At 53.0% G+C, this 26,461-nt stretch overlaps 1 protein-coding gene across 1 annotated transcript in view; it reads right to left on the bottom strand.

The window, feature by feature from the left end:
• MINDY4 (MINDY lysine 48 deubiquitinase 4) overlaps positions 1 to 26,461 on the bottom strand; it is a 110,246-nt gene that overhangs the window by 22,194 nt on the left and 61,591 nt on the right. Inside the window, exons 6-12 of the mRNA XM_061198649.1 lie at positions 25,623 to 25,681; positions 20,454 to 20,560; positions 18,802 to 18,918; positions 17,484 to 17,572; positions 8,540 to 8,641; positions 6,760 to 6,823; positions 5,543 to 5,608 (exon numbers count right to left, since the gene is read on the bottom strand). Of these exons, the coding sequence (XP_061054632.1) occupies positions 5,543 to 5,608; positions 6,760 to 6,823; positions 8,540 to 8,641; positions 17,484 to 17,572; positions 18,802 to 18,918; positions 20,454 to 20,560; positions 25,623 to 25,681 (604 nt within the window). The remainder of the gene's footprint in view (positions 1 to 5,542; positions 5,609 to 6,759; positions 6,824 to 8,539; positions 8,642 to 17,483; positions 17,573 to 18,801; positions 18,919 to 20,453; positions 20,561 to 25,622; positions 25,682 to 26,461) is intronic.

Here is a 26,461-nt window from a genome sequence, read left to right as displayed (position 1 = left end):
TGAATGACAATGGAGCAGATGCAGTGCCCGCCCGCCGAGAAACACCCCACGACCTCCGGGTCCCAGAAGCTCACGGACAGCAGTGGCCTGGGGCAGCCTCCACTACCGTGCAAGTGTCTTATGGTCATTATCACATTTAAAACTATCCCGGGCCTGTGCTATAAATACTGTTATTACTGCCCTCTGCCATGTGAGGAAACTGGGGCTCAGAAATTGAGTGATTGGCCCGAGGTCACACAGCTTGCAAGCAGCCCAATGGGTATCCAGGGGACTCCGTCTGACTCCAAATCCCTAACTCCTAAGGGATCCTAAGAACTGCACTGGGCAGAGAGTAGCAGAGAGCAGGTTGGAGGAGAGCCGGGTGGGGAGGTGCCAGTGAGGTGAGCATGGCAAGTGCAAGAGCAGATCCCATCTTTTCAAATTTTTTTTGTTCATCGCGGATTTTTTGAGATTAATTTTAATAGTTTCAAACTATTGCACTAAAATATTATTTATGCTGATTACTGAGGTTTTGGGGACCCCTTTGAATTTGGGGAGCACCTCACTCGTCTTCCCATCTTCCCCTAGTCTCGACCCTGGTTTGGAGCCCGGAACCTGGGGCCTGGCTACCTGGGTTTACATCCCGGCTCTGCCACTCCTAGCTATGTGACCACAGGGACATTTGTTAACTTCTCTGTCCCATCTCCTCATCTGTAAAACAAAGATAATAAAAATAGGACCCATCCTCATGAGGTTGTTGTGAAGATTAAGTGAGATCATCCTTGTAAAGCGCTTCAAACAGGGCCTGACACCTGTGTTAGCTGTTATTATGATGCTGGGTCCTCACTGCCCACGTGTCCAGTGAGCCCAGCAGGCCACGGATTACTGGGATGGACTATGTCATTTCTGCTTCCTGAACGAACACCGTCTCCTGGCTGCAAATGAGTGTGAAGGCCTTATTCATCCCACTATGGGGACGATACCACTTTTGGAATTGTTGTTGAAGATGCTGCCTGTTACAACAGTCAGTGTTCCTTACGGGGTGATCAGTTTCTTTTTGAACTTAAAACTGAAAAAGAAAGCTTACTTTCCTGGAACAATGAGAATCATATAACTTATCATATTTCCATTTTGCCTTGGCTGCCAGGAAGCTCAGAGCCAAATATGATGTTCAAACTACTCAAACTATTTTAGCTCAAACTTCTGATAGAATTATCTTTTCTTTTCCTCAAAATATAGACTTTATCAAGGGAAGACAAATACTGTATGTTATCACTTATATGTGGAATCTAAAAAATAAAACAAATGAAATAATACAACAAAAGAGAAACAGACTCACAGATATAGAGAACAAATTAGTGGTTACCAGTGGGGAGAGGGAAAGGGGGAGGGGCAGGATAGGGGTAGGGATTAAGAGGCACAAACTATTATGTATAAAATAAATAAGCAACACGGACATATTGTACAGCACAGGGAAATATAGTCATTATTTTATAATAACTTTAAATGGAGTATAATCTATAAAAATATTGACTCACTATGTTGTACACCTGCAACTAATATAATATTGTAAATGAACTATACTTCAATTAAAAATATAGATTTAGGGCTTCCCTGGTGGCGCAGTGGTTGAGAATCGGCCTGCCAATGCAGGGCACACGGGTTCGAGCCCTGGTCTGGGAAGATCCCACATGCCACGGAGCAACTAGGCCCGTGAGCCACAATTACTGAGCCTGCGCGTCTGGAGCCTGTGCTCCGCAACAAGAGAGGCTGCGATAGTGAGAGGCCCGCGCACCGCGATGAAGAGTGGCCCCCACTTGCCACAACTGGAGAAAGCCCTCGCACAGAAACGAAGACCCAACACAGCCATAAATAAATAAATAAAATTAAAAACTTTAAAAATATATATATATAGATTTATATTTTCTAAATATTATATATGTATATAGTCTTTATTTTCACCCAATAATTCAATTAGTCAGTCATTCAAGAAAAAAAAATTACTGCCTGAACTTTTTGTGCCAAGAGGATGCTCCCTGCTAAAGCTATACCTGTGAACAAGGTGGACACAGATCTGCCCTCACGAGAAGTAACTCAGGAAAGAGAGAATAATAAGCAACTTGAAAAAAGTGGGGAAGGGGCTCTGCACTGACGGGAAAAACAAGGTTCCCTGGAAACACACAGGAAGGGCCTTCAATGCAGACTTAGGGCTTAGGGAAGGAGGGAGCGTCAAGGAAGGCTTTCCGGAGGAAGTGATGTCTAGACAGAAGCCCAAGGGACAAGGAGGAATCAGAAAAGGGAACGTTGTTCCAGGTGAGAGGAGAAGTACATGCAAAGGCCCAGAGGCAAGAGAGGGAAGGTTTACCGTGGCTGGAGCACAGAAAAAACTCCGAGGACATCATTTTTTTAAATAAGTACCTTTAAATCTTTTTTTGGAAGCAGAAATGGAATGAATGAATCAACAATAATCTTAAATCAACGTCATCTTAATTCTGTTACTCAGGCCAGTCACTTCACCTCTGTTGTCCTCAGTTTCCCATTTGCAAAATGAGGATAACAAATACCTCCCTTGTATGTTTCCTTAGGTTATGCTGCACGTCCTATGAGGCCAGGTCGGTGGAAGTGCTCTGACGATTGCAAAGAGTAATGCTGATGTCCCCACGCAGGGGGACAGAGGCCTGGGAGGACTCGGGCCACCGGTGCCCTTGTCAGAGCTCTACTACAGTCTTGTCTGTTGCCTCAAGGAGTGACAAAGCTCTCTCAGTCTCAATTTCCCCTTCTGAAATGCCTACCTACTTCTGCCACGGACTTGCACATTGTCCTGGGGAGGCCACGGCACTTCCTGGGTCTGTTTCCCCCACTGCCGTGCCTTCCTACTCGCAGGACTGCAATGAAGTAAGGAACACAGACTCCCGCTGTAAGCCAACTCTCTGTGTAAACGTGGAGAACTATTATTATACTCAGGCCAGCATTTTCCACAGTCCTTGGGACACGTCCAAGGGGACCTCATCCTGAGTCGTGGATATGCCCCTGCGTGTGGACAGGTTAGGTGAGACTGCAGAGGGCGGGGACATGACCCCCGCCTGGGGCCTCTGGCCCTTGCCGGAACACGACTGAATGGCACCAATATCCCATTTTGTTTTTAAAACATTTATTATTATAAAATTATCTCATCAAATTCCAGCTGCCAAGCCATGGAAGGCCACAGGGCAAAGTGCCTGCACTGAAAGGAGAGTCGAGGCAGGCAACTGGGCCAGAACCCACCAGCAGGGTCTGGAAAAATGTCTGGTACCGCTTGGGAAGAAGGGGTCGTTCCACTGAGCTGCTCTGGCCCGGGAGAGACCTGAGTCCACCAAGAACCCCAGTGGGAGGCAGGGGCGGGAGCATCCCCCCGTTCGCAGGGGGCGGCAGCCAGACATCTCACCAGGAGGGTGAGCGGTAATGAAAACACAGCAAGGAGGCTGTTTATTTTGGGCAGACGTGGTTCAGTGTTCATTTCCAGGCCTGGCACGAGGACCCCCTCCTAGGCCCAGACCATGAAAAATGAATTTGGTGAGGGTAGTGCTGAGGCAGCTCAACGGCTTCCAGCAAAAGCATAATTTCAACTGCAGGGGGAAACAACGCCTTCCAGAGCGAGGGCCAAATGGTGACCGCTCGTACCCAGGGACCAAGGCCAGGAGAGGAGGGGGAATTGCTCTGAGCCCAGAGGTGTGGCAGGAAGTAGGCAGCTCCCGCCCCTGGCGAGGGTCCCACTCTCAGAACCTCTTTCACACTCACTGTCTTGCTTGGGCTTCATCGAAACCCTGGGGGTACAGGCGAAGGGAGGAGGCAGACCCCATCTTATAGACAAGGATGTAGACAATCTTGGTGCTGAAGGGCCACCCCAGGGCCTCAGGGGCAATGATGGGGCCTCAGATCCTGGGGTCATGTGAGCAATCACCCCAGGGCCCCTCCTTTGCCCCACAGGGCTTCCCTCCTCCAGCTCTGCTTCACCTGACAGTGTGAACACAGGTGCCCTTGGTCCTGGCCTCCCTGAATGCACACTGATGCTGTCAGGATTTGCTCGTCTCTCAGATGCACTGCTGTATTCTCACACTGCTCTGGTATGTTTAATAAAAGGTGTCCTTTCTGCTTATTTAAATTGCCTGGTCCTTAATTTGGAAGACATTCTTTCCCATGCGTTTAAGGCTCTTCTTTAAGAATCACAGTTGGACAGTGAAGAGCTGGAAGTTACCCGCTAACTGCTCCACCTTCCACTTTCCAGATGAGGCCACTGAAGCCCAGTGACTTTCCTGAGGCCACTTGTGACCAAGGAATAAGCCAGAGGAGGTCCCGGGGTCTCTGCTCCAGGCCCCCCATGGCCCTGAGCCGGTGGTGAGCACGCTGCATCTACAGACTGCCCACTGGGTTATGCTCATGAAGAACCAGAGAAAGCCAGGGACGGGAACAAGTGACAGCCAGCCCAGGACTCCCAGCGCCAAGGCCAGGACCCCTCCTACATCAGAGCCCCTCCCACGCACCTGCGGGACAGGCTGGCGCAGAAAGGCAGCATCCCTCGGCTCTGGCTGCTTCCCTCTGCCATGCTTCTCTCCCGTCTCTACCTGTCTACAACTAACCCATCTCAAGCTTGCCTTAAGTGATCATCACCATGGTGATGAAACACCCACAACGAAAGCTAACGACCACCGGGAACACGGAGCAGGACACGGTGGCTCCAGGCAAACGCTTTGCACAGCGCTCTGAGGCAGGCACCGTTGTCATCATCCACATGGTACACAGGAGGAAACTGAGGCACAGAGGCTCCAGTAAGTTGCCCAAGGTCACAGAGCTACTGAAGGGTGTAACCTAGATGCAAACACCTGCTGACGCTGACGGCTCCGGAGACAATGTTCTTCACCCACCCCCGAAGCATTCAACGACCTCCTCCACAAAGCCCCGAGGCTACAGCCCAACTCTGAATTCCCTCAGCTCTCTGACTGGGCTGCTCCCAGGCCCTGGCTGGGTTCCACCCCATCTCACAGCCTGGAGCAGGTGCACGGCTCTCCTCCAGTAGACAGGATGCTCCGGAGGCCCCTCCGGGCCCAGCCCTGCCTCCCGGGACACCAAGCAAGGTCCTCTACTATCAGGATCTCCACCAACGCTGCTCAGACCTCCAACCCAGCCCAGGAACCCATGTCCTAGTCACCTCCCCAGATGGTGCTGAGCCCCACTCACTGACGAAGTGTTCTTTACCTGCAGAGGTAGCTGCTTGCCCTCGGACAGAGAGAAAGCTCTCATAACCGCAGTCTGATAGCTGCTCCCCTTCAGCCTGACCCCGCTCCATCCCTGCTTCTGCAGCCCCCGCTGCAGCGGCTCCCTTTACCTGTAGCCATGGCCAGCCCTCCAGGACATAGTGGCAGAGGTCGGACCCTCTGCCCCCAAGCCCACTCTTCTCCAGCCGACATCGCCCCACTACCCCAGGGTGGGGATGAACGGGGAACAACCCCAGTTCACCAGCATGTCTCCCACAAAGAAAGCAGAAGCTTAGCAACGCACATCCCACAAACTAAACCATTGTTCATACCTGATGGACGCTCTGTTGAAGAAAAGTCACCAGTTCCTCGTAGCAGGTCAAACTGTGGAGTATGAGCTGGGAAACACAAACACACAGGGTGAACTGCCCAAGCCCGGTGGACGGTCCCCCGTGCTGGATTAGTTTCTGTGGCCCTAACTTCAGCAGCTGCAAGACCCCACTGGGGAACGTCCCTGCAGTCAGAGAGCGGCGACCTCGGGAGCGGGGGTGGAGAGGCACTCCTACACCTGTGTGTGATTTAAAGGCTGCAGGGCCCAGCTGGGGTCTCTGGGGCTCCCGCCCTGCAGCAACACTGGGCCTGCCTTTAGAGGCCCCAGGATTGGAGACATCATGGGACTAAAGCCACAGAGCCAGCATCATGCATGGATGGCCCTGACGGGCGGGGCTGCACCCTGCGGGCTAGTCACAGATATCTGAGGAGCACCTTGGGGGCGGGGAGGGTGGGGGGACAGGGGAGAACAGGGTGGGTGACCCACCCAGGTCGCCATCACCAGGCCTGTTCTAAGCCCAGCAGGCAGTGTCCTGAGTTCAGCGCAAAGCAGTGGTTATGCGTCTCCTGTGCTTTCTCATGCAGGTCAGGAAAAAACACTTTCACAGATAACATCCAACAAAGTGAGATGCTTAATTAAGATCCCAGGGCCACACATGCCCAAAAGGTCAAAGGAAACTAAGTAAAACAAAAATCCTCAGTGAAGAGGAGGTTAATTTGTGGGAAAGTGTCACAGTTTCCGCATTTTCACACGTCTCTCATTTCTCTCCTGTCCTTTGTCTTACTTGGGTCTGGCTTTCCAGCTGGTGCTCCGTCCATCAAAGCTCTACTCTGCTCTCTAACTTCCTCTCCCTTGCATCCCCACTACCCTCTCATAGCAGTCCCAGAGAGGATGCTATGACATAAAGGGGGACACGGGGAAGGCTGGGGTTTAGCCAAAAGGCATGGTGCACCGAATGCTGGAGGGACGTCAGGTTCTGTACAAGCTCAACATGACAGGGCGCCCATTGGCCTTTTGGCCATAAAGCCAGTTCTGGCCAGAGCTCATCCCAAAGGCCCCCACCTCTGCCCGCACCCCAATCCCAGGTGGAGGATTCTGCTGGCCTGGGCCACAGGGAAGGCTGGCCCATCCCCAACTGAGGAAGGATTTACTTATGTGAAAGGAGACCGTCCCCAAACAAAGCCAAAGGTTGCGTGATAATTTTCCAGAAAGCCGTACTGTTTCTAAGACTCCATCTGCTTTGTATTTCCCGGTTGGACTGAACTGCTGTGTTCTCGAAGCCCTAAAAAGGAAAGGGAGGTGCATGAGTCTCTGCGCGGAGAGAAGACAGGCCCCAGAGCCAAGGCAAAAACCACACGGGCTGCTCAACGAGGACAAACCAAAAGGTGGCCCAGAGGAAAGAAGGGAGCCAAGCGCACCTCGTTTCCCTGCTTTGAACTCACCCGCTAGGCCGGGTCCGGAGAACTCCACTAAACGGGAGGTGGTGGAGGTGTGGGTGCTAATATGGGATGGAAAAAAGACAGCCGAAGGAGAGCTCGGGATAACCAAACCCAAATCCTGGTAGCAGGAAGTCTGCCTCTCACCCACTGACGAGCATGCTTCCAGACTAAGGAATGCTCACTTGCCCTTCGTGTTTTAGGGACTTGAGGAAGTCCAGCCTCTGTCCTCTTGGAGGACATCTGTTTACACAGCACCTGCACGTGCAGCCCAGGAAGGCAAGGACTAGAAGCTGCATTTGGGTTTAGGGCCACTATGACATCAGCCTGCTGTGCAGCCTTGGACCAGCCACCGCCCCCTCTCTGCGCTTCTGTTTCCTAATCTGTAAAGTAAGGAGAGATTGAATTTTTGCCCCATATGCTCTCAAGGCTGCCATGCAGATCCTAAGGGCCAGGGTTTGTAAGTTACCTAGAACATGAGTACCAAGGACAAGCACTCAATAAGAACAATAGTGATAATGATGATGATACCTAACACTGACATGATACTTAGTATGAGCCAGACCTTACCTTAAGTGCTTCATACTATTATTTATCACTTATTTATATGGATAAATTATTTAAACTGATCGATGATATTGTCATTCATTATATACCATTTTATTTATGTTGACTCGTTCAATTCTCACATTCACCCCATTAAGTAATCATTACTATCACCCCTATTTTCTAGATGAGTAAACAGGCTAGGCACAGAGAAGTCGAGTCAGTTAGTCAAGGTCACAGAGCCAATAAGCAACAGCACTGGGAGTCAGCCTTTGGAGTCTCTTCTCTTAAGTACTGTGCTCTGCTGACCACTGTGCCCCCTTCCAGGGTGTGGCGCTTGTATCCAAAGGGCACCCCCTTTACTAAAGCTTAGCCACACAGCTGGGATGAAGTGATGCTTCCACTCTGAAGGGTCAGGCTGAAAAGCCGGCAGGCCATCCACATAGATTACGAGGATGGCATCCTCCACCAGTAGGACAGAGGTAGCAGGGAAGAAGACTGCGCTGGCACCACCGCTGACCTCTCATCTCTCTGAGTCTCCTCACCGGAACGGGGATCCAAGTGACAGGGCAAATAGGAGCGTGCTTTGGGGGGAGCAGTACAAATGACTGGGTCGATCTAGAGGCTGTTTTCCGAGGCCTCCGGATCAGAGAAATGTAGAGGGGAACAAGCTGCCGGTGGGGGGGGCGGGGGCATGGGTTTTCTCAGGCAGGTTACATCCGCCAGCACCCCCTGCAGAGAGGGATCCCCAGATCCGACCCCTCTCGACCGGAGCCACATGGAGGGCTGGCCCTCCCCTGGTGTGGGGCTGCCCAGCACATCAGGCCAACTCTCTGGGCTCCTCCTGGCCTGGAGCACAGGGCAGGGGTCTGGGAGGGCACAGACACGGTCCTCAGGCCCAGACGGCCTGTGTGAGACGACGATTTCCCCAAGGACAGGAAGCGCACAGCCAGCTGGCCTGTAGCTGTGCCCGCCCAAGGTGGAGCGGTCGCAACACAGCCCAGGGAAGCACTTACAGTGTGACCACGGCTCTCTTGTGGCCTCCAGCCCGCCACACAATGTCCGCGATGGCCAGGGCCAGGCAGCGGGTCCTACGAGCGTCTGAAGGCTGCAGCTGCCTGAAGACGAAAAGGGAAGTGTGTTTATGCCTATGGGGACAGACGTCAGAGACAGCGCAGCCCTGTGGCAGATGGCCTGTCCTTTCCTCTGCTGCCCATTGGAGCCCTGCGGCCCAGGGGCTCGGGCAGAGCCCGGGAGGAGGGCCTCTGCAGATGAAGACCAAGGGAAGAGCTGTGAGGGAGGGGCCCCAGCAGGGCTGGAGGAGGAGCAGGCTGAGGAAATCACCCACGGGAGCGAAGGGGCCTCTGGACACTCGGCAGGGCCCGGAGCAGTGGAAGAAAAGGCTGCGGGTTCTGACAAAGCCCAGGGCACTGAGCCTGCAACTGCTGCCATCCCAGGCAGGGGCACCGCCCTGCCCCGCCCAACCTTGGCCAGTCCCGACACCCAGGCCCCTGGAGACAGCGACTCACGCAAGCAGGTGCCCCGCGCTCCCCCAGCGGATAGGAGACCAGACCACGAGCGCTGAGGGGAAAGTAGCCTGACTGGCCGGTTACCTGGACATCGGGCGTGGGGACGTGGGAAAGGGAGGATTCGGGATGATGGCTGGGCTTTGGTGAGTGCATGGTGGTGCCACCAACTGAAATGGGGAACACAGGGCGGGGACGGGGTGGGGTGGGGAGCTGGAGGTGCACGTGGGATGACGGGGGGGCACGGGGGGGCAGCTGGAGGTGCATGTGGGACGACGGGGGGGACGGGGGGGGCAGTTGGAGGTGCACGTGGGACGCCCAGGTGAAGCCGTCTCTCTAAAGCCCAGGAGAGCAGCTCGGGCTGAGTAGAGGCTTACGAACCAGCAGCATGTGAGGGGTCCTCGGCACCCCGCGTGGCTAAGATTTCCCAGAGAGAGGATGAGGAAGGCAGAGGCCACGGCCAAGGCTGGAGCCCGGTGGAACTCCAGCGCGTGGGAGAGGCAGGGGAGGCAGGCAGGAAGGGCAGAGCTCGGAGACGGGCCGTTACAGTCTTGGGAGCAAAAGGGCTGGAGAAGGACAGGCAGCCAGTGGTGTCAAAAATGGCAGAGAGACCTCTTACCATAAAAACAGTAACGAAGAGGCCCTTAGTGCATGAAGTCCATGAGAAAGACAGAAGAAGCAACGGCCATGTACAGACGCTCTTTCCGTCTCCAGGGCTCCACAGAGCTGTGCTTCTTGCCCACCCCTGGATTCTGGGAAGTTTTCTTAAATTCCTACGAAGGCAGGCTGAGCGTCTGAGTGTCTCACTACCTAACAAACAAAAGGGGCTTGACGCCAGGGCTCCCAGCAATGTAGAGGGAGCTTCCATGTTTTCAGTCACCAAGTACCCTAAGCTCTAGGCTGAGCTGTTGGGTGGGGAGCGGGTGAAAACTGGTGTTTGTCCTTCCTCTCCAGGGTAGGAGAGGAGAACCCGGAGACCAGGACACAGGTCACCATGGTGGGCAGCACGTGGTCATGGCCCAGTCCCTGGGCCACAGAGCCAGCCGTCTGCACCCAGGCTGTTGTGGTCCAGTGACTTTAAAGTGGGAGGCAACGTGACAGAGGGTCCCTCAGTTTCCCCATCCCTAGACTGGCTGGGGCAGTAGTACCTCCTTCATCGTGTTGGGAGCTTTAAATGAGATGATCTGTGTAAGGTCCATGGCCCAGTGCCTGGCATGTGGAGAATGCTCAATAAAGGGTACCCATTGCTGTTGTCTTTATGGAAACGTCAAGTGCCCACTTTGGCTGTGGCCAGAGGGTTCACAGGATGGTGAACTCCCTATATCTGATGTGAAAGTGATGACAAGCCGCTGACACCAGGCAATCCTTCTAACTCAATGAGACAAACAAGCACTCAACCACTTGAGAAATGAAACACAGACTGCCTGGTATGTCTGCAGCCTCAGGAAGCCTGCCTGCTCCTCTGGAAACAGCTACCACACCACCAGCGAACCGGGCACCTGAGATTCGGGAAGCACTGGCCCTGGGCCACTGTCAACTACGAAAACAAAGGTGAGGAAACATTGCTCTGGGATTCAGGAGAGGCTGGCAAGGACCAAGGAGGGCCTGGAAAGCAGGGCCCATTGGACAAAGGAGAAAGGATCTGGGTGGGGAGGCGAAGGCCAGCGAGGGCAAGGGGCTTCCCCAAGGCCTTGAGCCAGGAATGGAACCCAGGCCCGACCACCGCACTTCTCCCAGTGCTACCGTTTTCTGGAAAGCTGTGTCTGTAGCTGACACGGGGAGGAGCATGCTGGAGAAGACACAGGGAAGGATGGAGAGACTAAATGGAAGCCAATGAAAAGAATGAGAACTTTTGTGTAGAAACACGGAAGTTCAGAGGGTCTGTAATTAGAGCCTGTGAGACCTGGAAGATAGGCCGGGCCCAGGAGCCAGATCTCTTGATAGCGTTGCAGGTGCAGGAAAGATGGGCTCAGAGGCAAAGGGATGCTGGTCCCCAACACCAGGAGCTCCAGGTGGCTGGTTCCACCTCGCCACGCTCTCCTCCTTCCCTCACTGCTGTTTCACTTTGTCCAGTTTTTACTAACTGTGTGACCTTGGGTGAATCACTTAGTCTCTGTGCCTCAGTTTCCCCCTTTTAAAAGAGGACAATAATAGTACCTCCTTCATAGGGTGGTTTTAATGATTAATGAAGTAATACGTGTGAAGTGCTTCTAACAGTGCCTGGCATGCGATAAGTACTTAATATATGTTGGTTTTTAAAATCTTATTTGTGGCTGCACTGAGAAGCTTTCAGGCAAGCGGTACCTGCTTCAGTAAGTTGGTGTGGAACATAGTGAATGTTTGGAAGGTGACCTGGTAGCTCCGTCTGGAGGTTTTCCAGCATAGACATTCTAGACAGAGGATACAATCCAGGCGTAACTTTGCCCCACTCCTGCCCATGTCGAGGGAGTTGGCTGGGGAGTGCCCTGGTCACATCTGTGCTGTAAGAGGAGCCTGTGGTGAGGATGTACAGTGAGGACTGGAGGGAGGGCAAGATAGAGCAGCAGTGCTGCTCGGGCACTGGCTGTACAGCTCAGCTGAGGAGCAGGGCACCCTCGTCCTGGGCAGCGGCGGGAAGGGGATGGGTGTGGGTGCTCAGGAGGTGGGACTGACACAACCGACGGTCACCGGGACGGGGGTGGGGCAGGAAACAAGCTCTGGGGATGACGGAGTCCGCTACCGTGGGTTGTGATTCCAAGGAGATGAATGTCCAAAATGCAGACCCTGGGCCAGATGCCCCCAAGCATCATTCCAGCCCAGCCCTTCTGCCAGGTAACCAGCCACAGGGGATTCAGGGCTGGGGTGCGTGCGGATGACAAGAGGGAGGAGGGAGGCACTGTAGGGAATCGCCGGCCTCCACGTTCACGGGGGAACTCAGGGTCTGCCTTCACCTCGGTGACCAGGGTGGTCCTGCACCGCCTTCATCAGTCATGCACGCGCTCATCGAACCCCTACCGTGAATCTAGCACCCGGCCGGGCTCTCGCACCAAGAGAAGTTTCTTTAAAAGAGTCTAATACCTCACAGAAGAAGTGCAGGATTTGTCTAAGGAGACAATGGGCATGGGCGATGGGCATCAGGAAGTAATACATCCTGTGTTGGGCTTAATTACCCAAGTCTTTCAGATTAAAAAGATGTTTTTACCATCATTAACTCAAAACAGGCTCTCCAGCCCACCCTGATGTGCCCGCTAGCCTGAGCCTATAGAAGAATCAGAAGAAAGCTGGCGAATGACTGCAGACCTTTCTGCCCCCTTTCAGGGTCAAACGCTGCCAGAGCTGGCCTGGGGACCACCAGACCTGGGTTCCAAGCCTGGCTCCGCTAACGGGTCCAGAGGGGCCTTGGGCCAGTGCCCCTCCTTCTCTGGGCCTCGACTTCCCCAGTTGAGAAGGGAAGTAGAGGCGAGAGGACAGCTCCCTTGCCTGTGGCGCTCCCCAAGCCTTCAGGGGAACGAGGCTCACCATCGCTTCCCACGAGCCGAGCCGGCTGGCACAGCCCCTCCTCAAGTGGAAAAACACCGAGCCCTGCCGCCCGGCTCTGTCGTCCCCAGTTGAGGAGAGGCCGCTGCCGGCCTGATGGGATGAGTCTTAATGAAGCCAGACAGTCCTGCAGAAAAAACACCACCTCTGCCAAGAAGCCTTTATTTCAGCATGATTTCCCTGGAGGCCGCAGTCACATCCTCGTGCGGCTTTCACAGAACCGTTTCCCCGTCAGTCGTGGGGGGAGATGGCGAGCAGGGGGCCACGCCCGCCCAGGCCTGCAGACCCAGTGCTGGAAGGCCCACCGGCCCTGGTCCCAGAGCTCCCAAAGGGCCCAGCATTCAGCAGCTGCAGGTGCCGCCTCTGTGTGGCATGAGGGCCAACGCAGTGCTCCTAAAGAGAACAGAGGAGCTTGCCTGGTTTTTTCTTCCCTTTTTTTTTTTTTAAACCGGATCATTTCTGAAATCTTGGAATTTCAGAGTCAAAAGGGAGTACTGAAGGCTCAAACCCAGCTCAGCACACCAGCCTGTGCAGCGACATCAATGACCCAAACAATCAATATTAAGATCTTACAAATGAATCAAGGAAACCAGAGGAGCCGGGGCTGCGAGAGGTTCCCGCAGGGATGTCGAATGTCATCCTTTACTCACATGAGGCAGCAGGTCCCCAGGGGTTTGCCGTATTACTCTTCTGTACTCTTCTGATTTTTTTTTTTTTTCCCAAATTAGGAAAAATGGGGAGCTTCTGCCTAGAAGCCCTTCGTAAACTACAGAGCCTAAAGAGCTGCACCTTGGTCACTGAGAGTCCATCTGGGTGTCCAGCCCTCGGGTGTTTCAAGCCCATGACACTCGGCCTCCCGGCACCAGCCCCTCCTGGCCTCTCTGGCTCGCCTGGGGCTCAGAGTCCCTTCTAGGGCACAGTGTGGTGTGACAGACGTGCTTAGCTCTGCCCCGGAGGTCAGGTGTGAACCTGGACAAGCATCTTTCCCTCTCTGGGACTCAGTTTCCCCATATGTACCACAGCAAGTGATCTCAAGGTCCCACCCACTTGCACAGCCCTTGATTTACAAAGGATTTGGTTTGCATTTCCTCACTGAGTCAGACTTGGGCAGGACAGAGATTCACAAATGGAGAAAGTGAGGCCTTGCTGGCCCACAACTGTAATCCAGGTCTCTGGCCGGTCCAGTGCTCTCTTCAGCAACCGCCATCCTGGGACAGGCCAAGGACCACAGAGCTGGGCACTCCCCGCAGCCTCAGCACGGGCACCTATAGGCTGCACCAACACCCACTTGCCAAGGGTGACTTTCTGTGGCCTCCGATCTGCAGGGCCTCACCTCAGCAAGCGGCGATCCAGACTCCGCTCTCACCTCCCCCCTCGGCTGCCAGCCCCAGGCCCCGGCCGCTCACTCCCCTGGCCTTTGCTTGACCCAAGTCCTAGCCTGAACCCGGGAGGACTCTCTCCTCTCACCCCCAGTTGGCTTCCAGCCCCGAGGCAGGCTCACGCCTCAGCAAAGCTAGGCCCACAGCAGCGGAAGCCAGAGGAGGACACATAGGATGGGGGGTGTGGAGGCAGCTGGTGCTCCTTGCCCACAGCCCATCACCACTGGGAGCTCCCCCAGCTGCTCCCCCTCGGAGCCCTGTCTCCCTGAGTCCCCTGAGGCACTTTCAGCGGTCTCGGCTAGATGAGAGCAGCTGGGTCACTGGGCCAAGCTCTCCGCCCCTCCCTCTCGGTTGGGTAGGAAGAATGCCCACTATTGGGCCTGCTGGGCCACCAGCACCAGCAGGAAGCCAGACCACTATGCTCAGCCTGCATGGAGAGCAGCTCTGGGTGCAGGGCCTGGGGCCGCAGGCATGGAGGTGCAACAGGGGAGGGACTTACGAGGAGCACCCACGGTTGTGGGACTCCAAAGAAAGGTGAGGTCACTCTTCTGCAGCATGAACCCTTCCGCGCTTCTCGTGGGCGGGACCCTGCCTGGCCAGCAGGCCGAGCTCTCCTGGCTGCTCGGCACAGGCTTCCTCTGGCCCAGCCAGGCAGCCTTCCCCCAGAGCGGGGCTCCTTCCCACCAGGCACACCCCACACATAGATCCCAGCAGCCAGCAGCCCCTTCCAGCCTCCTCCCCTCCTGCCCCACCAGCCCGGCCTCCGAGGGCCTTCAATCTAAGCTGGCCCCAACTCTTCTTCCCACAGCTGGTACAGTTTTCTTTCTACCCAGAGCCCGTCTTGGGCCCCCAGCCTGAATGGCTTTCTGCCTTCCAAGCCCTAGCTCCCCTCTCAGGTGTGGCGAGCAGAACTCTCTCCCGAGGACGTGCCCGGGGATCCAGAGGCTGTCACATCCCCTTAGTGGGGCTGTAGGGCGGGTGACAAGGAGCCAAGCCTGCCTTGTGCCCTGGGCAGAAACGGCCCTTCCGGGAACCAACTTATACACCCCTTCCTGACTGTTGGGAAATGATCTACAACTTCCCCCAAGAAGTCCAAAGTCCAAGTTCAAAAGCACGGCTGAAATGAATTATCAAACACCTCCCACAAGGGGTAAGGCCAAGGCTTGACCTGAGCAAGCCACTGGGCCCTGAGGGCCCCCTGGCCCAGGTCTCGCCCTGCCACCTACACTCTGCCCTGGCCACCCCAGGCGACTCTCAGCTCCACTCCCTGCCCTCGGGCCTCTGCACATGTTGTTCTCCTTACTGGAATACTATCCCCTCCCCTCCCAGCAGTCAGTCTGGATAACTCATATGTTTGTCCGTGCGTTCATTCAACAAAAGTTCCGAGGGCTCTCTTCTGTGCACCAGGCCTGGGGCTGGATGCCAGGGACGGGCTACGGCCCAGGCAGCTTAGGAAGGCCCCTGTTCTCAGGGGGCTTGTGTTCTGGGGCACAGACAATGGACAGGTAATGACTTGGATAAAAAGGGCATCCAATGGTGGGGGCCTTGCAGGCAGCGTCTGGGGAGGTCGGGGAAGGCGGCCCTGAGGCCATGGCCTCTGCGCGTGAGGAGCCAGGGAAGGAGGCTGAGGGATTTGCTGGGAAAGGAGAAATCGAGGGAGGAACAAGCCTGTGCCAGGGTGTGTGTGAAGCCAGTCACGAGCCCTGCTCATCCTCCGGATCTCAGTAAGATTAAAACGTCACTCCTCCAGCAAGCCTGCCTGACCCTCTTCACGTCCGGGTGGGTCCTGAGCTCCCTGCACGTCACATCCCCCTGGGACCTCCTGTTCATCTGGCTCTCATGTTCAGTCGTAGGTGCCATGAGGGCAAGGCCACAGCTGCCTTGTTGAGGCCCGCACGCCCTCCAAGTGCCTATTAAGTCCTCCCTGTGCGCCTCTCTGCAGCACAAGGAGGGAAGGTAGGGGTGGAGGTGTATATGTGCTCGGAGAGGGTCCCTGCACCCTTAGAGGGCAGGCAGCCAGAGGTCCCTCGCTTAGCCAGTCCCAGCCAGCCAGCCAGCCAGGAGTGTCCCTGACCATCGGACACTCATTGTGCGGGCCGCACTTTGCTGGACTGGACCCCAGAGCAGGCACTGGGGAGAAGAACAGGACAAGGTCAGACCTTGCTGTGCAAATGTTGTGTCGCTGGGCTTCCGGCTGTAGTTATGCTATGCTTACGGTTAGCACCTTTCAGTTTGAAACCAAGCACCTTGATTGTTACTTTGTAAAGTAATTAGACAAATCATATTATCGGACAAATTCTAAAATGCCAAGCATGAAAAGCCACCTTCACTTGGATCCTGTCTAAGGCCACATCCTCTAAGCTGGTAAAATGTGTTTCGTTTGTACAAGCTTGGCTGGATGTCTGGGGAACTAGTGTCTTTCCCAGGAATTTGAACGTGAATAAATGGTGGGTGGGCCTTGTTGTCTTTAAAAAAAAAAAGGCAAGTCCCTTTAATTAAAGTTCAGGAATTGTCAAAACTAAGCTGTGATTTTCAAATCCGCTTAATCACAACTTTGGAGAAGAGAATGGAGGTATCTACTGGGCAGGAGGATGCTTCCAGGGAGCTGGAAATATTTTCTTTCTTGATCTGGGTGCTGTGTTCATGGGTGTGTGATTTTGCAATAATTCATTAAGCAGAACATACACGAGTTGTGCCCTTTTTTGAGTTGTGTACTCTTCTGTATGTATATTAGATTTGAACTAAAAAAGAAAAAAAGACAAGTGCCAGAAGTTCTGTAAATCTGAGGGTGACTCAGTACCACTGGGCACACAGTTACTGGTTAAGGTAAGAGGGCTGCCTCCTCAAACTGGCCGAGCTGGCCCCAGCCTTGGGTAGCCCCTCGATAATCCTTCTATCTGAGCACCAACCACAAGGTAGGATTATGGATTTCTCTCCATCCCTCAACCTCACAGAGCACTCTGGAGAACAGAGAATGCGTCTATTCCTCTCTGAATCACTGGTACCCGCACAGAGAGAATGTTCCAGAAATGTCTGTGGAGGGAGTGAGGATGAGAAGGAGGGGCTGTGTGCAAACACTCAGTGTGTGAGGTGGAGAAAGAATGGCCGAGGGGAGGAAGCCGTATCCTGCAGGTCTGGCTGGACTGTGTGGGGATGGCTGTTAGCAGAGGTGGGGGAACGAGGGGAGGGAGGGGAGACCTGGGCTCAGCGGAGGGGTCGGCAGGCTGACCTGGGTGTGGACGGGATTTGGGGGGTTGCTGTGCTCCACTCCTGAGGAGGGGGTGGCCTGAGTTTCAGTGCTGTTCCAACTGCCACTTCCCATGTGGCACAGGACTTAACAAGCCTCCCTGCTCTTAGAAACAAATGGCATGCAGGTCATTTAAACTGGTCAGCACTGGCCCTGTTAGCCAGCCACCGTTTCCCTTTCCAGAAGACGGGAAATATCAGGGAACAAACACACGTTTCCTTGCTTATTTTTTCTGGACAGTGAGGAGAAGCCTTGGGAAGAGAAGCTATTGCCGGAATGAGCGCCGACTTACCGAGCACAGTCAGCTCCGCTATCTCCTTCAAACAGGAGTTTCTGTAGGACACAGCCTTGGACAGCTGCCAGAACCCCACAGGGACCACCCTGCAAAGAAGGACGCATGTCAGTGCCTGTGAGAACTGACCCAGGGCAGGGCCACCTGCTCCTCCAGAACCAGCCTCCTCCAGCAGGTTACAGAGCCTCAAACAGGGGTCTCCTGCGTGGCGACTACTTCTGTGAAGTGCTGACCCTGAGTCACAGAGAGGGGGTGACAGAGGGCCAGGTGCCCGTCGCTAGAGGAAGGAGCAAAGTCTGTGGTGTGTGATGGGGGGAAAGTGACTCTTCACAACCCGTCAGGGGCTGTCACCATGGGTGTCCAGGCATCCAGAGACGTGTTTCCGTGTCCACAGGCTGACGGTGTCAATTGTCTACCCAGCCTTCAAGGCCCATCCTAAAGGCCTCCTCCTCCAGGAAGGCTTCCCTGACCATCTCAGCTAGAAGTGAGCCCCTTGGGCAGCCTCCGCTTGTGTAAGCAATCTTGTTCCCCAGCCGGTGGCCTGCCTCAGCACCTAGTAGGTGTGTCTTGGAGGGAGAGGGCTCCTTGAGGAGCTCACCCCTGTAGGCATCAACAAGTACAAGGACTGTCAGAGCAGGGGCCGTGGGTGCCCTTGAACTCGGGGTGCAAGAAGATGTGCTGACTTGGCCAAGTTAGGGGCAGAAGTGGGTGGTCTTGGGGTTCTTCCTCAGGCAGTGTGGGGCAGGGGGAGGCTCCTGGGGCTTGAGAAACGGAACCTGGATAAGCTGCCAGATTTTACAGTATCTTCTGGCCCTGAAAATGTGTATCTTGGCAACTGTGTATAAGCCATGTTCAAATCCTGCCACAATCTACTTACATTTCCCTGTCTTTTATCATATCCTCCCCGCACACTTCTGGTCCTCACGCTTGATACTTTTGCCCCTTCCTCAGTCCCTGTATTTTCACACAGCCTCCCTTTGTTCATGCTGCCCCCTGCCTCCAGTGTCCTTTCTCCAGCTCCACCTGCAAAATCATCGCTCAATACTTAGCTGAAGGACCCTCTCTGGTACCCCTGACCGGACACAGGGCCCCTTCCTGCTCCCTCTCCCCTCCAGCATCATGTACCCCTCACGGCAGTGGTCATGTTGCCCCACTCTGCTCTGCCAGCCACACGTGAAGTTCCTGCCCTGGGTGACAACTCAGCAAATGAGGGGCTGGCACAGGCAACACCCACAGGATTTACCAAACTGGAGGACGTGTGTCCCTGTCCATGATGGGCCCACAGCAGGGTCCCCGGGGGCACTTAAAAACAACCTGCCTTGTTCTGCACGATGCCATATTTTAATGACGCTGAGTCGTTAAAGGAAAAACTCTGAAGTTTCCACTCTTCATTGAAACAGCAAAAGCTGGAACCAAACAGAATGGTCTTTATGTCCTGTCAAAAGAAGAGAGAATTGTATTGGTTGTTTTAAAAGCAAACAACAGTACACTGCTGGGTGTTTGCATTCCCACAGGAGCTGGTCTTGAATTCTAGCAGGGTAGTCTGTTTTCCAGCAGGGTAATCTATTTTCTTTTTATTTTGCAAACCCATTCTTCTCATATTTGAGGAAAGAGAAAATGGACCCTCAGGGTCTTACCTCTGGAATATCTGTAAACCTTACCAGGAGAGAGGGGTGGGTAAATTCGTCTGTCAGGGCTTGGTTCCCCTCCTTGCACCAACTACAGTCATCCATGTATTTGGACTGAGTTTCCCGAGAGCCTAGAAACTATAGGACCTTGAGTTTTCTGGCTGAAGCCCATGTCTATTCTCTCAATCACAGAATGACAGCTCCCAGCTAGGCACAGTATGGTTGCCAGGTCACAGGGTTACAAGCCTGGAAACCTGGGTCCTGCTTGCTGTGGATACCATGTGTCCTGGGTCCTCCTTTCTCTGTGTGGGCCTCGGTTTTTTCAGCTGCTTTTGGAGATGCTACTACTGGGTGGTCTTTAAAGGCCTCTGAGGAGCCTTCCCAAAACAGCAGTACCCACTGCAGAGAATCATAACCCTGTGGTTACAGACAACCAGAGCACTTACTCCCAGGCTTGGGGCCACTTAACTGTGTCTGACCCTCTCCCTGTGGTTTCAAAAGAAGGAAGGGAAAAGGAGGAGAAGGATGGGGAGGGACAAAACCTCTAGAAATACCTTTGACTTTTCATCTGCGTGCTGCGTAAATACTTGGTAAGTAGGAAGAGAACAGGGTCAGCTGTGTCCCCAGGAGTTTATTTTTCCCTCCTGGATCCTGGCTGAAAAGCCAGTGGAGGACAGCAGGAACAACATTCCATCCTGCAGGAACCGCTGGCCACGGAGAAGGGCGAGGCCCTATGGCAGCAGAGATGGTGAGGAATCCAGGACATCCCCGCAGAGGAGGCTGCCAAGGCCAGGAACCGGCTCCCGAAGTCCTGTGACTCCAGGAGGTCACTGATGTGAACCCAGGAGGTCACTGGTGTGAACCCAGGTGGCGCTGAAGAATTGGTAACACTCCCCTGTCCTTCCCTCACTGCAGCCCAGCCTGAGCCCAGCTCAGGGGACCAGTACAGGAGCACAGTCAAGCTAATGAGGACAATTATCCCGTTCCCATCGCAACCCTGGAGTTACCGGTTGCGGACATGGTGAAGCAGAGCTCTGGACCAAAAGAAAAGCTGGATCCTGGAATGTTTGAATGGGAAGAGGTTGTATCCTAACCTTTTGTCTCAGAGAAGGAGAGGGAGATGCCAGGACTAGGCCCTCGTTTTCCTGACTTTCCCTCCCAGGTTTTCTTCCACATCACACGCAAATTTCCATTTTAACAGTGACTGAGAGGTTATAACGGGATGAAATGGAGCCAGAGAGATGAAAATCACCTCATCCACACCAACTCAAATCCAGACGCCTTCAATTCACACCAACTCAAATCCAGACACATCACCTTGCACTTTTCAACTGACACCTACCTTTGCCACTGAGAGGTCGATGGGCTTTGACTCTACTTGCAGCTTGAGCATTGATGGGACTGGAGACAGGATGACTTCTTCCCTTACCAATTCATCCTCCACATCCTCTGAAAGAAAACCGTGGCCACGTGAGCTCCTTGTTATGACTCACAGAGAACAGACTAGGAAGCCGTTTAACACCCAGGACACTGATGAGTCTTGAGGTGGTTGGAATGAGAGGAGGGCTCCTCCACCATCCACCCCCCCGTCCCCGCTGAGGCTCCCAAGCCTTCATCAGAAGGAAAAAGGCAGAGTGAGAGCCCTTGCTCCTTGTCACCCCACGCTGGTCCAAGGATGCTGGCAGATGGGACCTGGCTATCAGTCCACTAGAAAGCTCTGCTTGTGGACATGCAGAAACAAGGGCCTAGGCCTAAGCTGTCGAGTCAGGCCCAGAAAAGCCTGGCTCAGACACAATTCTTACAAAAGGTGGATGTGACCCACAAATCTGTCCCCCTGAGGACAAACATGAAGAGGGTGGAATTAGGAAAGACAATGCCGCCCTTCCTGAGAGAATAATAATAGTTATAATAGATTATCACTATTGTGGCTTTCATTTACTTACCATCTGTGTTTTATCATCTAAGCCCCAGAACCGCTCCACGAGAGAGTAATTATCATCATCCCCATTTAAAGATGAGGAAACTGAGGCTTAGAGAAGTTAAGTAACTGACCAAAAGTCACACAGATGGAAAGTTGCAGAGATAGAATATAAACCCAGGCCAACTCCTAATTGCTCTGACATCCTGCCAGTCAGACCTCCCTGGACCTCCAGCCAGAAGAGACACTAAGTCACATTCCCAAAGCTGGGGTGACTGAGGCCCAGAGAGGGTCCCAGCGTGGGTGTTGACAGCACCAGCCTGTGCCTTCCCAGCCGGGTGAGGCTCCCTCTCGCCATTATACGCACTGCCACAGCATCTACCAGAACCCTCAGATGCAGGACCCAAGTGAAAACAACCCAAGGCAATTACGCTGGCACAGCTGGGCAGGCCGGTCTCCAGAGAGCCTCTGGAGACTTTTTCCACCCCCCCTTTCCCCAAGATTAAATGCTTATTTAAAAAGCACGCCACACTGTATAGAAATCAACATTGCCTGCCATAATTCTGTGCATCTGGGACTATAGAAATGTCACAGTCCCTGCCCCGCATCATCTGAGACGGTGTGCAAAGGCCAACATCCCCAGAACATGTGCCATAAATCTTATTCTACAGCCTCCTTTTCTCCCCTGGAGAAGGACCAGGCACAGCACGAGGCCAACTCCTAGAGGCTCGGTCCACTGAAATGCAGACAGATTTTACCTTTAGGGTGAAACAAAATTTTTAAACAAGTCTGGAATTTAAATGAGAACTTTTCTTAGTTAGGGTCTCTAAAAAAGCCACCCTGTGACCATGGCCTTACAAAAACACCTGAAATAAAGACCAGATGTTCACCCAGCAACACACACGGGTCTTGAAAACATGGCTCTGGGTAGAGAAAGTAAGAAAGCAAATGGGATGTATAACACAACACGATTTTACATCCATTATAAACACATGCACACAAAACAACACTAAACATTTTTGCAAGAACATACACAAGCAAAAAGAAATCACTAAATACATGAGAGTGGTTGCTTATGGAGACAAGGGTCATGGGAGTGTAGCATGAGGTTAAAGGGAACTCAGGAAGGAAAGGCAAGAGGGAGGCCAATGAGCGGGCTCTGCAAAGATCAATACTGAGAATGTTAATTAAGTAACAGAGATGTGTGATTAATCCAATCCTAGGCATCTGAGGGCCAGAACAGAGGGGGAGAGTAACTGAGTGATTCCGCCAGGCCCTGAAGGGTCCTTGTGATGCCTCAGCCAGACTGTTTCCTGGAGGCCCAGAGCGGGCAGGATTTAAGCCTATTTGGAGGCTTCTGTTTAGTCTAAGGCTGTCCTGAAGGGAACCAGGGCTGAAACGTGCTCTGCTTGAGCCCCATGAACTAAGCCTGAGGCTGGAGGCTGGGGGCCCAAGGGGAGCTGACTGATGGAGCCCCCAGGAAGAGGTAGCCTCCCTCGGTTTCTGCCAGGAGGCAGCTAGCGCCTGTGCAGGGAGTTGGTTCAGGACCATGAGGCAGGTCCAGATGTGGAGGGATGGCCGTGCAAAGGAAAACAAAGCACTCCGGCATGACATGTTGGCCAAGCAGACAAAACCAGCTGCAAACGCCAGTGGCTTGAAAATGCTATTTTTAAGGCCCTCGTGTAAATGCCTGGTTGAAAAGAAGCAAGGGATTTTGTTTCCCATACCATTTTATTTACCCTTTGGAGGAAAACATATACATATAATTGGTAGTACTTAATAGAGGCCCGTATATCTCTTTTTCCAGGTTCCCAGCCAGTACTTCACACTGACTGCAAGATATCTACTCCTGGAAGTGCCCCAATGCCCCGACTCAGGATTCTCAGCACAGAACCCTTCCAGGCTGCCATTTTGATAAGACTCCATCTCCCTAACCCTCCACCAGGGACCTAGGCCAAAACCTCAACCCTCTCCCACACACCATGCTGCTCCAGCCTCCAGATTATCCTGCCTCCAGAATCCTCATATGCTGCCCCCGCCCTCTCTCTCCCCACTGTTACAGGAATGTGTTGTCATTTTTCTATTTGTTCATCAAGCACTTTACTGAACACGCATGATGTGCCACTGGTTATGTGGGACGGAGGAGGTCCAGAGATGGTGAAAACACCACCCCTGCCTTCAAGGAGCTCACTGCCTAGAGGGGGAGACAGAGCCCCAAACAAAGAACATGACATTAGTGCTAAAATGGAGACGGGTGCAAAGATTATAAGAGCAGAAGGGAAGAGGCAAATAATTCTGCCTTAAAGGGTCAGGGAAGCTTCCCCTAAGAGGTAAATATTTGATCAGGGTCTTGAAATACCCATAGGATTTCCCCAGATAGAACAGGGCCCCAGGCACCTCTTCTTTGGACTATTCCAAGAGACCCTCACCAGGGTCTCCCAAACATGCAGACTCCTGCCCCTAAAATCCATCCTCCACGCACATCCAGAGATGGCCTCAAACATCGTTCACTTCACATCTCTGCTTGACAAGACCTTGCTCATCCGTCAAAGCCCAGTCTAAATGCCACCTCACTATGGAAACTTCTGGAACCCACCACAGACTTGGCCTACTCACCTCCTGAAGCAGTGAGGAGCTGCTGGTCATCCGCTTTGTGTGTTGCTATCAGGGGTCACCTCTATTCCTTCGTCTCAGCCAGCCCCACCCTCCAAGAAGGCAAAGCCACTTTTCATCACAGCAATGAAAAGTGCTTTTGACAGCCCTGTATGTGCCCAGGCATGTAATGCTAACCAAAGTTTGCTGACTTGAACCAAAGAAAGATGAGTTGGGATGGGGAAGGGAATGCTATTCCTTGTTTCTGACCCCAAACTTCTCTTCCCCTTTCTCTGGGTGACTGGGTTGCATGCCCTCTTATCTTTTATCTCCGTCTTCTTCTCTAAATCGTCAGCTGAGCCACCAGCAAAGAGGGGTCGGCCTCCCTCCGGAAAAGGCACACACACTTCAAACAGCTGGGTTCTGAGAGAATTGCTAAAAGCCTTCCTCCCAATAGAAGCCCTCTGGGTTCCCAAGGCCGGGAACTGCTTCACTTTATGTCCAAACAGGAGTGGCTTTCATTAGAAAATCTTAAAGCACTTCACAGAAAGGCTTCGGATGCCAGCCCTTCCCGGCTCCGGGCTTCATTCTGCACAGCCGTGTGCCCAGTGAAATCTGCCCCTTCCTGGGTGGGCCAAATGATCCCACCAGCCATTTCTGATGATTAAAACTCTGAGGGGGTTTCCCTGGTGGCGCAGTGGTTAAGAATCCGCCTGCCAATGCAGGGGACACGGGTTCGAGCCCTAGTCTGGGAAGATCCCACATGCCATGGAGCAACTAAGCCCATGTGCCACAACTACTGAGCCTGAGCTCTAGAGACCACGAGCCACAACTACTGAAGCCCGCGCGCCTAGAGCCCATGCTCCGCAACAAGAGAAGCCACCGCAATGAGAAACCTGCACAGTGCAACGAAGAGTAGCCCCTGCTCGCCGCAACTAGAGAAAGCCTGCGCACAGCAACAAAGACCCAACGCAGCCAAAAATAAAAAAACAAAAAACAAAAAAAAAACCCAAACCTCTGAGGAACTCTTACCTCTGAGGAGAACTAAGCAGAATAGACAAACCCCTGCCTCCATCATTCGGAGGCCTGCCCCTGCCTTTCAACTTCATCAAAGCAAACTGTCAGACAGCATGTCTCACACAAGTCACTTCTAAAGGGCGAGCTGCTTTCTTCCTTCATGTTAAAGGGAGTGCTTAAAAGGAGACGAAAAGGGTGTGAGCAGCTCTCAGCTCTTGTACGCCAAAATGGTCCAACAGGTAAATTGCTGGCTTCCAGGAGGAGAGCAAAGGTCAATGGCACTCAAGCCTCGTCCTTTCATGTCTGGTCCTTGGTTGCCCTCCTTTGTTCTATTCTTGGCTTTTGCCAAGGCCTGCAAACATATCAGTCTTTGGGGAGTAGAGAATTCCAGAAAGAGAAAAAAAAAAGATGGCTTCAAAACGAAAGAGTGGATGGACATGTTCTTGCCTAGATATTGCAGAGGAGGTACACAGATGTATACACATGTGAAAGGGCACTGATCTGAACACTAAAGGTTTATGCAGTGATGCGCCTCACGATTTGTATTTTACACCTCAGTGATATGTGGGGGGAAATGTTTAAAGGATGGGCTTCTCCAGGCAGAGATATACTAATATTTTGACTGAGCACTGTCTTCTAGAGACTTCTATAGGTTCTGAGTAACCCTAAAAGAACCTCCAAATGCAGAAAAGGCTTTTCTGCCCCCTCTCTCCCAGTGTGGATCTAGAAATGTCCAGACTTCTTATAAGGATTTCTCTGGGAGAGATAGGCAGTGGAAGACGGATTTGGACATCAACCAAAAAAGAGAGAAGCCTGCTCTACCCACCGGGCCAGCCCCTCCTTCCTGAGGTCAGGTGGGAAGAAAGGAGCCCCCCCCCCCACCAAGCCAGCAGAGAGCGCTACCACCCACTACCTCCCAGGCAGACCAAATGAAGACCCCCTGGGCCCTGATGGGCACAGCACAGAGGCCCCAGTGGTACCCACCAAGCTGCAGCACACCCAGCTCACCATCGACCTTGCTGGATGCTGGCAACTGATTATTCCTAGAAAAAAAAAAAAGGAAATGTCAATGTACCATAGGAGAATGACAGAGAAATGCAAACAGCAGAGAAGGGTGGGAGGAGCACTGGATGGGGCTTCAGGAGGTGGGTTCTCTCCCGCTCTGGCCAGGCTGTTCTGTGTGTGCCTTGCACCAGCACTCTCCCTCACTGAGCCACAGGTTCCATATCGGATGGGACCAAATCACCTCTGGGGCGCTTTTCAATTCTGTACACACACACACACACACACACACACCCCAGCCAATATAGGATGATGGACCCTGTAGTTCGACACTTCCCGAGAACCGAATGCAAGCTAATTTGCTGATGCCACTGTAATACTGCTGAGAAACACATTCACACGTGCACACACACACACACACACACACACACACACACACACACATCAAGTTCCTGTAATCACTGCACAGATTTTCTTATCTCATTTTTTTGTTTGTTTTCTTTCTCCCAGCTTTCTTGTAAAGCTATCAGCAGCCATTTATCAGAAACCTCGAGAATGCACCAAAGAATACATACTGTGATCCTGACTTGTAAATTCAGAGGTGTGCACACAGAGCTTTCTTTAAATGGCCCACCTGTATTTCAGCTCTCTTGGGATCTTTTTTCCCTCCAGCATGCATCGATCTGAACTAAAGTAAAATCATTTTTTAAAAAGAATGTATTAAAAATAACAACATTACATCACCCCCTTGAAAAATCTATTTACAATGTTAAAAATGACAGCTCTTTTGAACGTGGCATTGAAATATATTTTCCTCCAAC

This window comes from Eubalaena glacialis, chromosome 8 (genome assembly GCF_028564815.1).
Source record: "Eubalaena glacialis isolate mEubGla1 chromosome 8, mEubGla1.1.hap2.+ XY, whole genome shotgun sequence".
Taxonomy (NCBI): Eukaryota; Metazoa; Chordata; class Mammalia; order Artiodactyla; family Balaenidae; genus Eubalaena; species Eubalaena glacialis.
The sequence above is the reverse complement of the archived record's forward strand: the minus strand, read 5'-3'. Positions and strand labels throughout refer to the sequence as shown.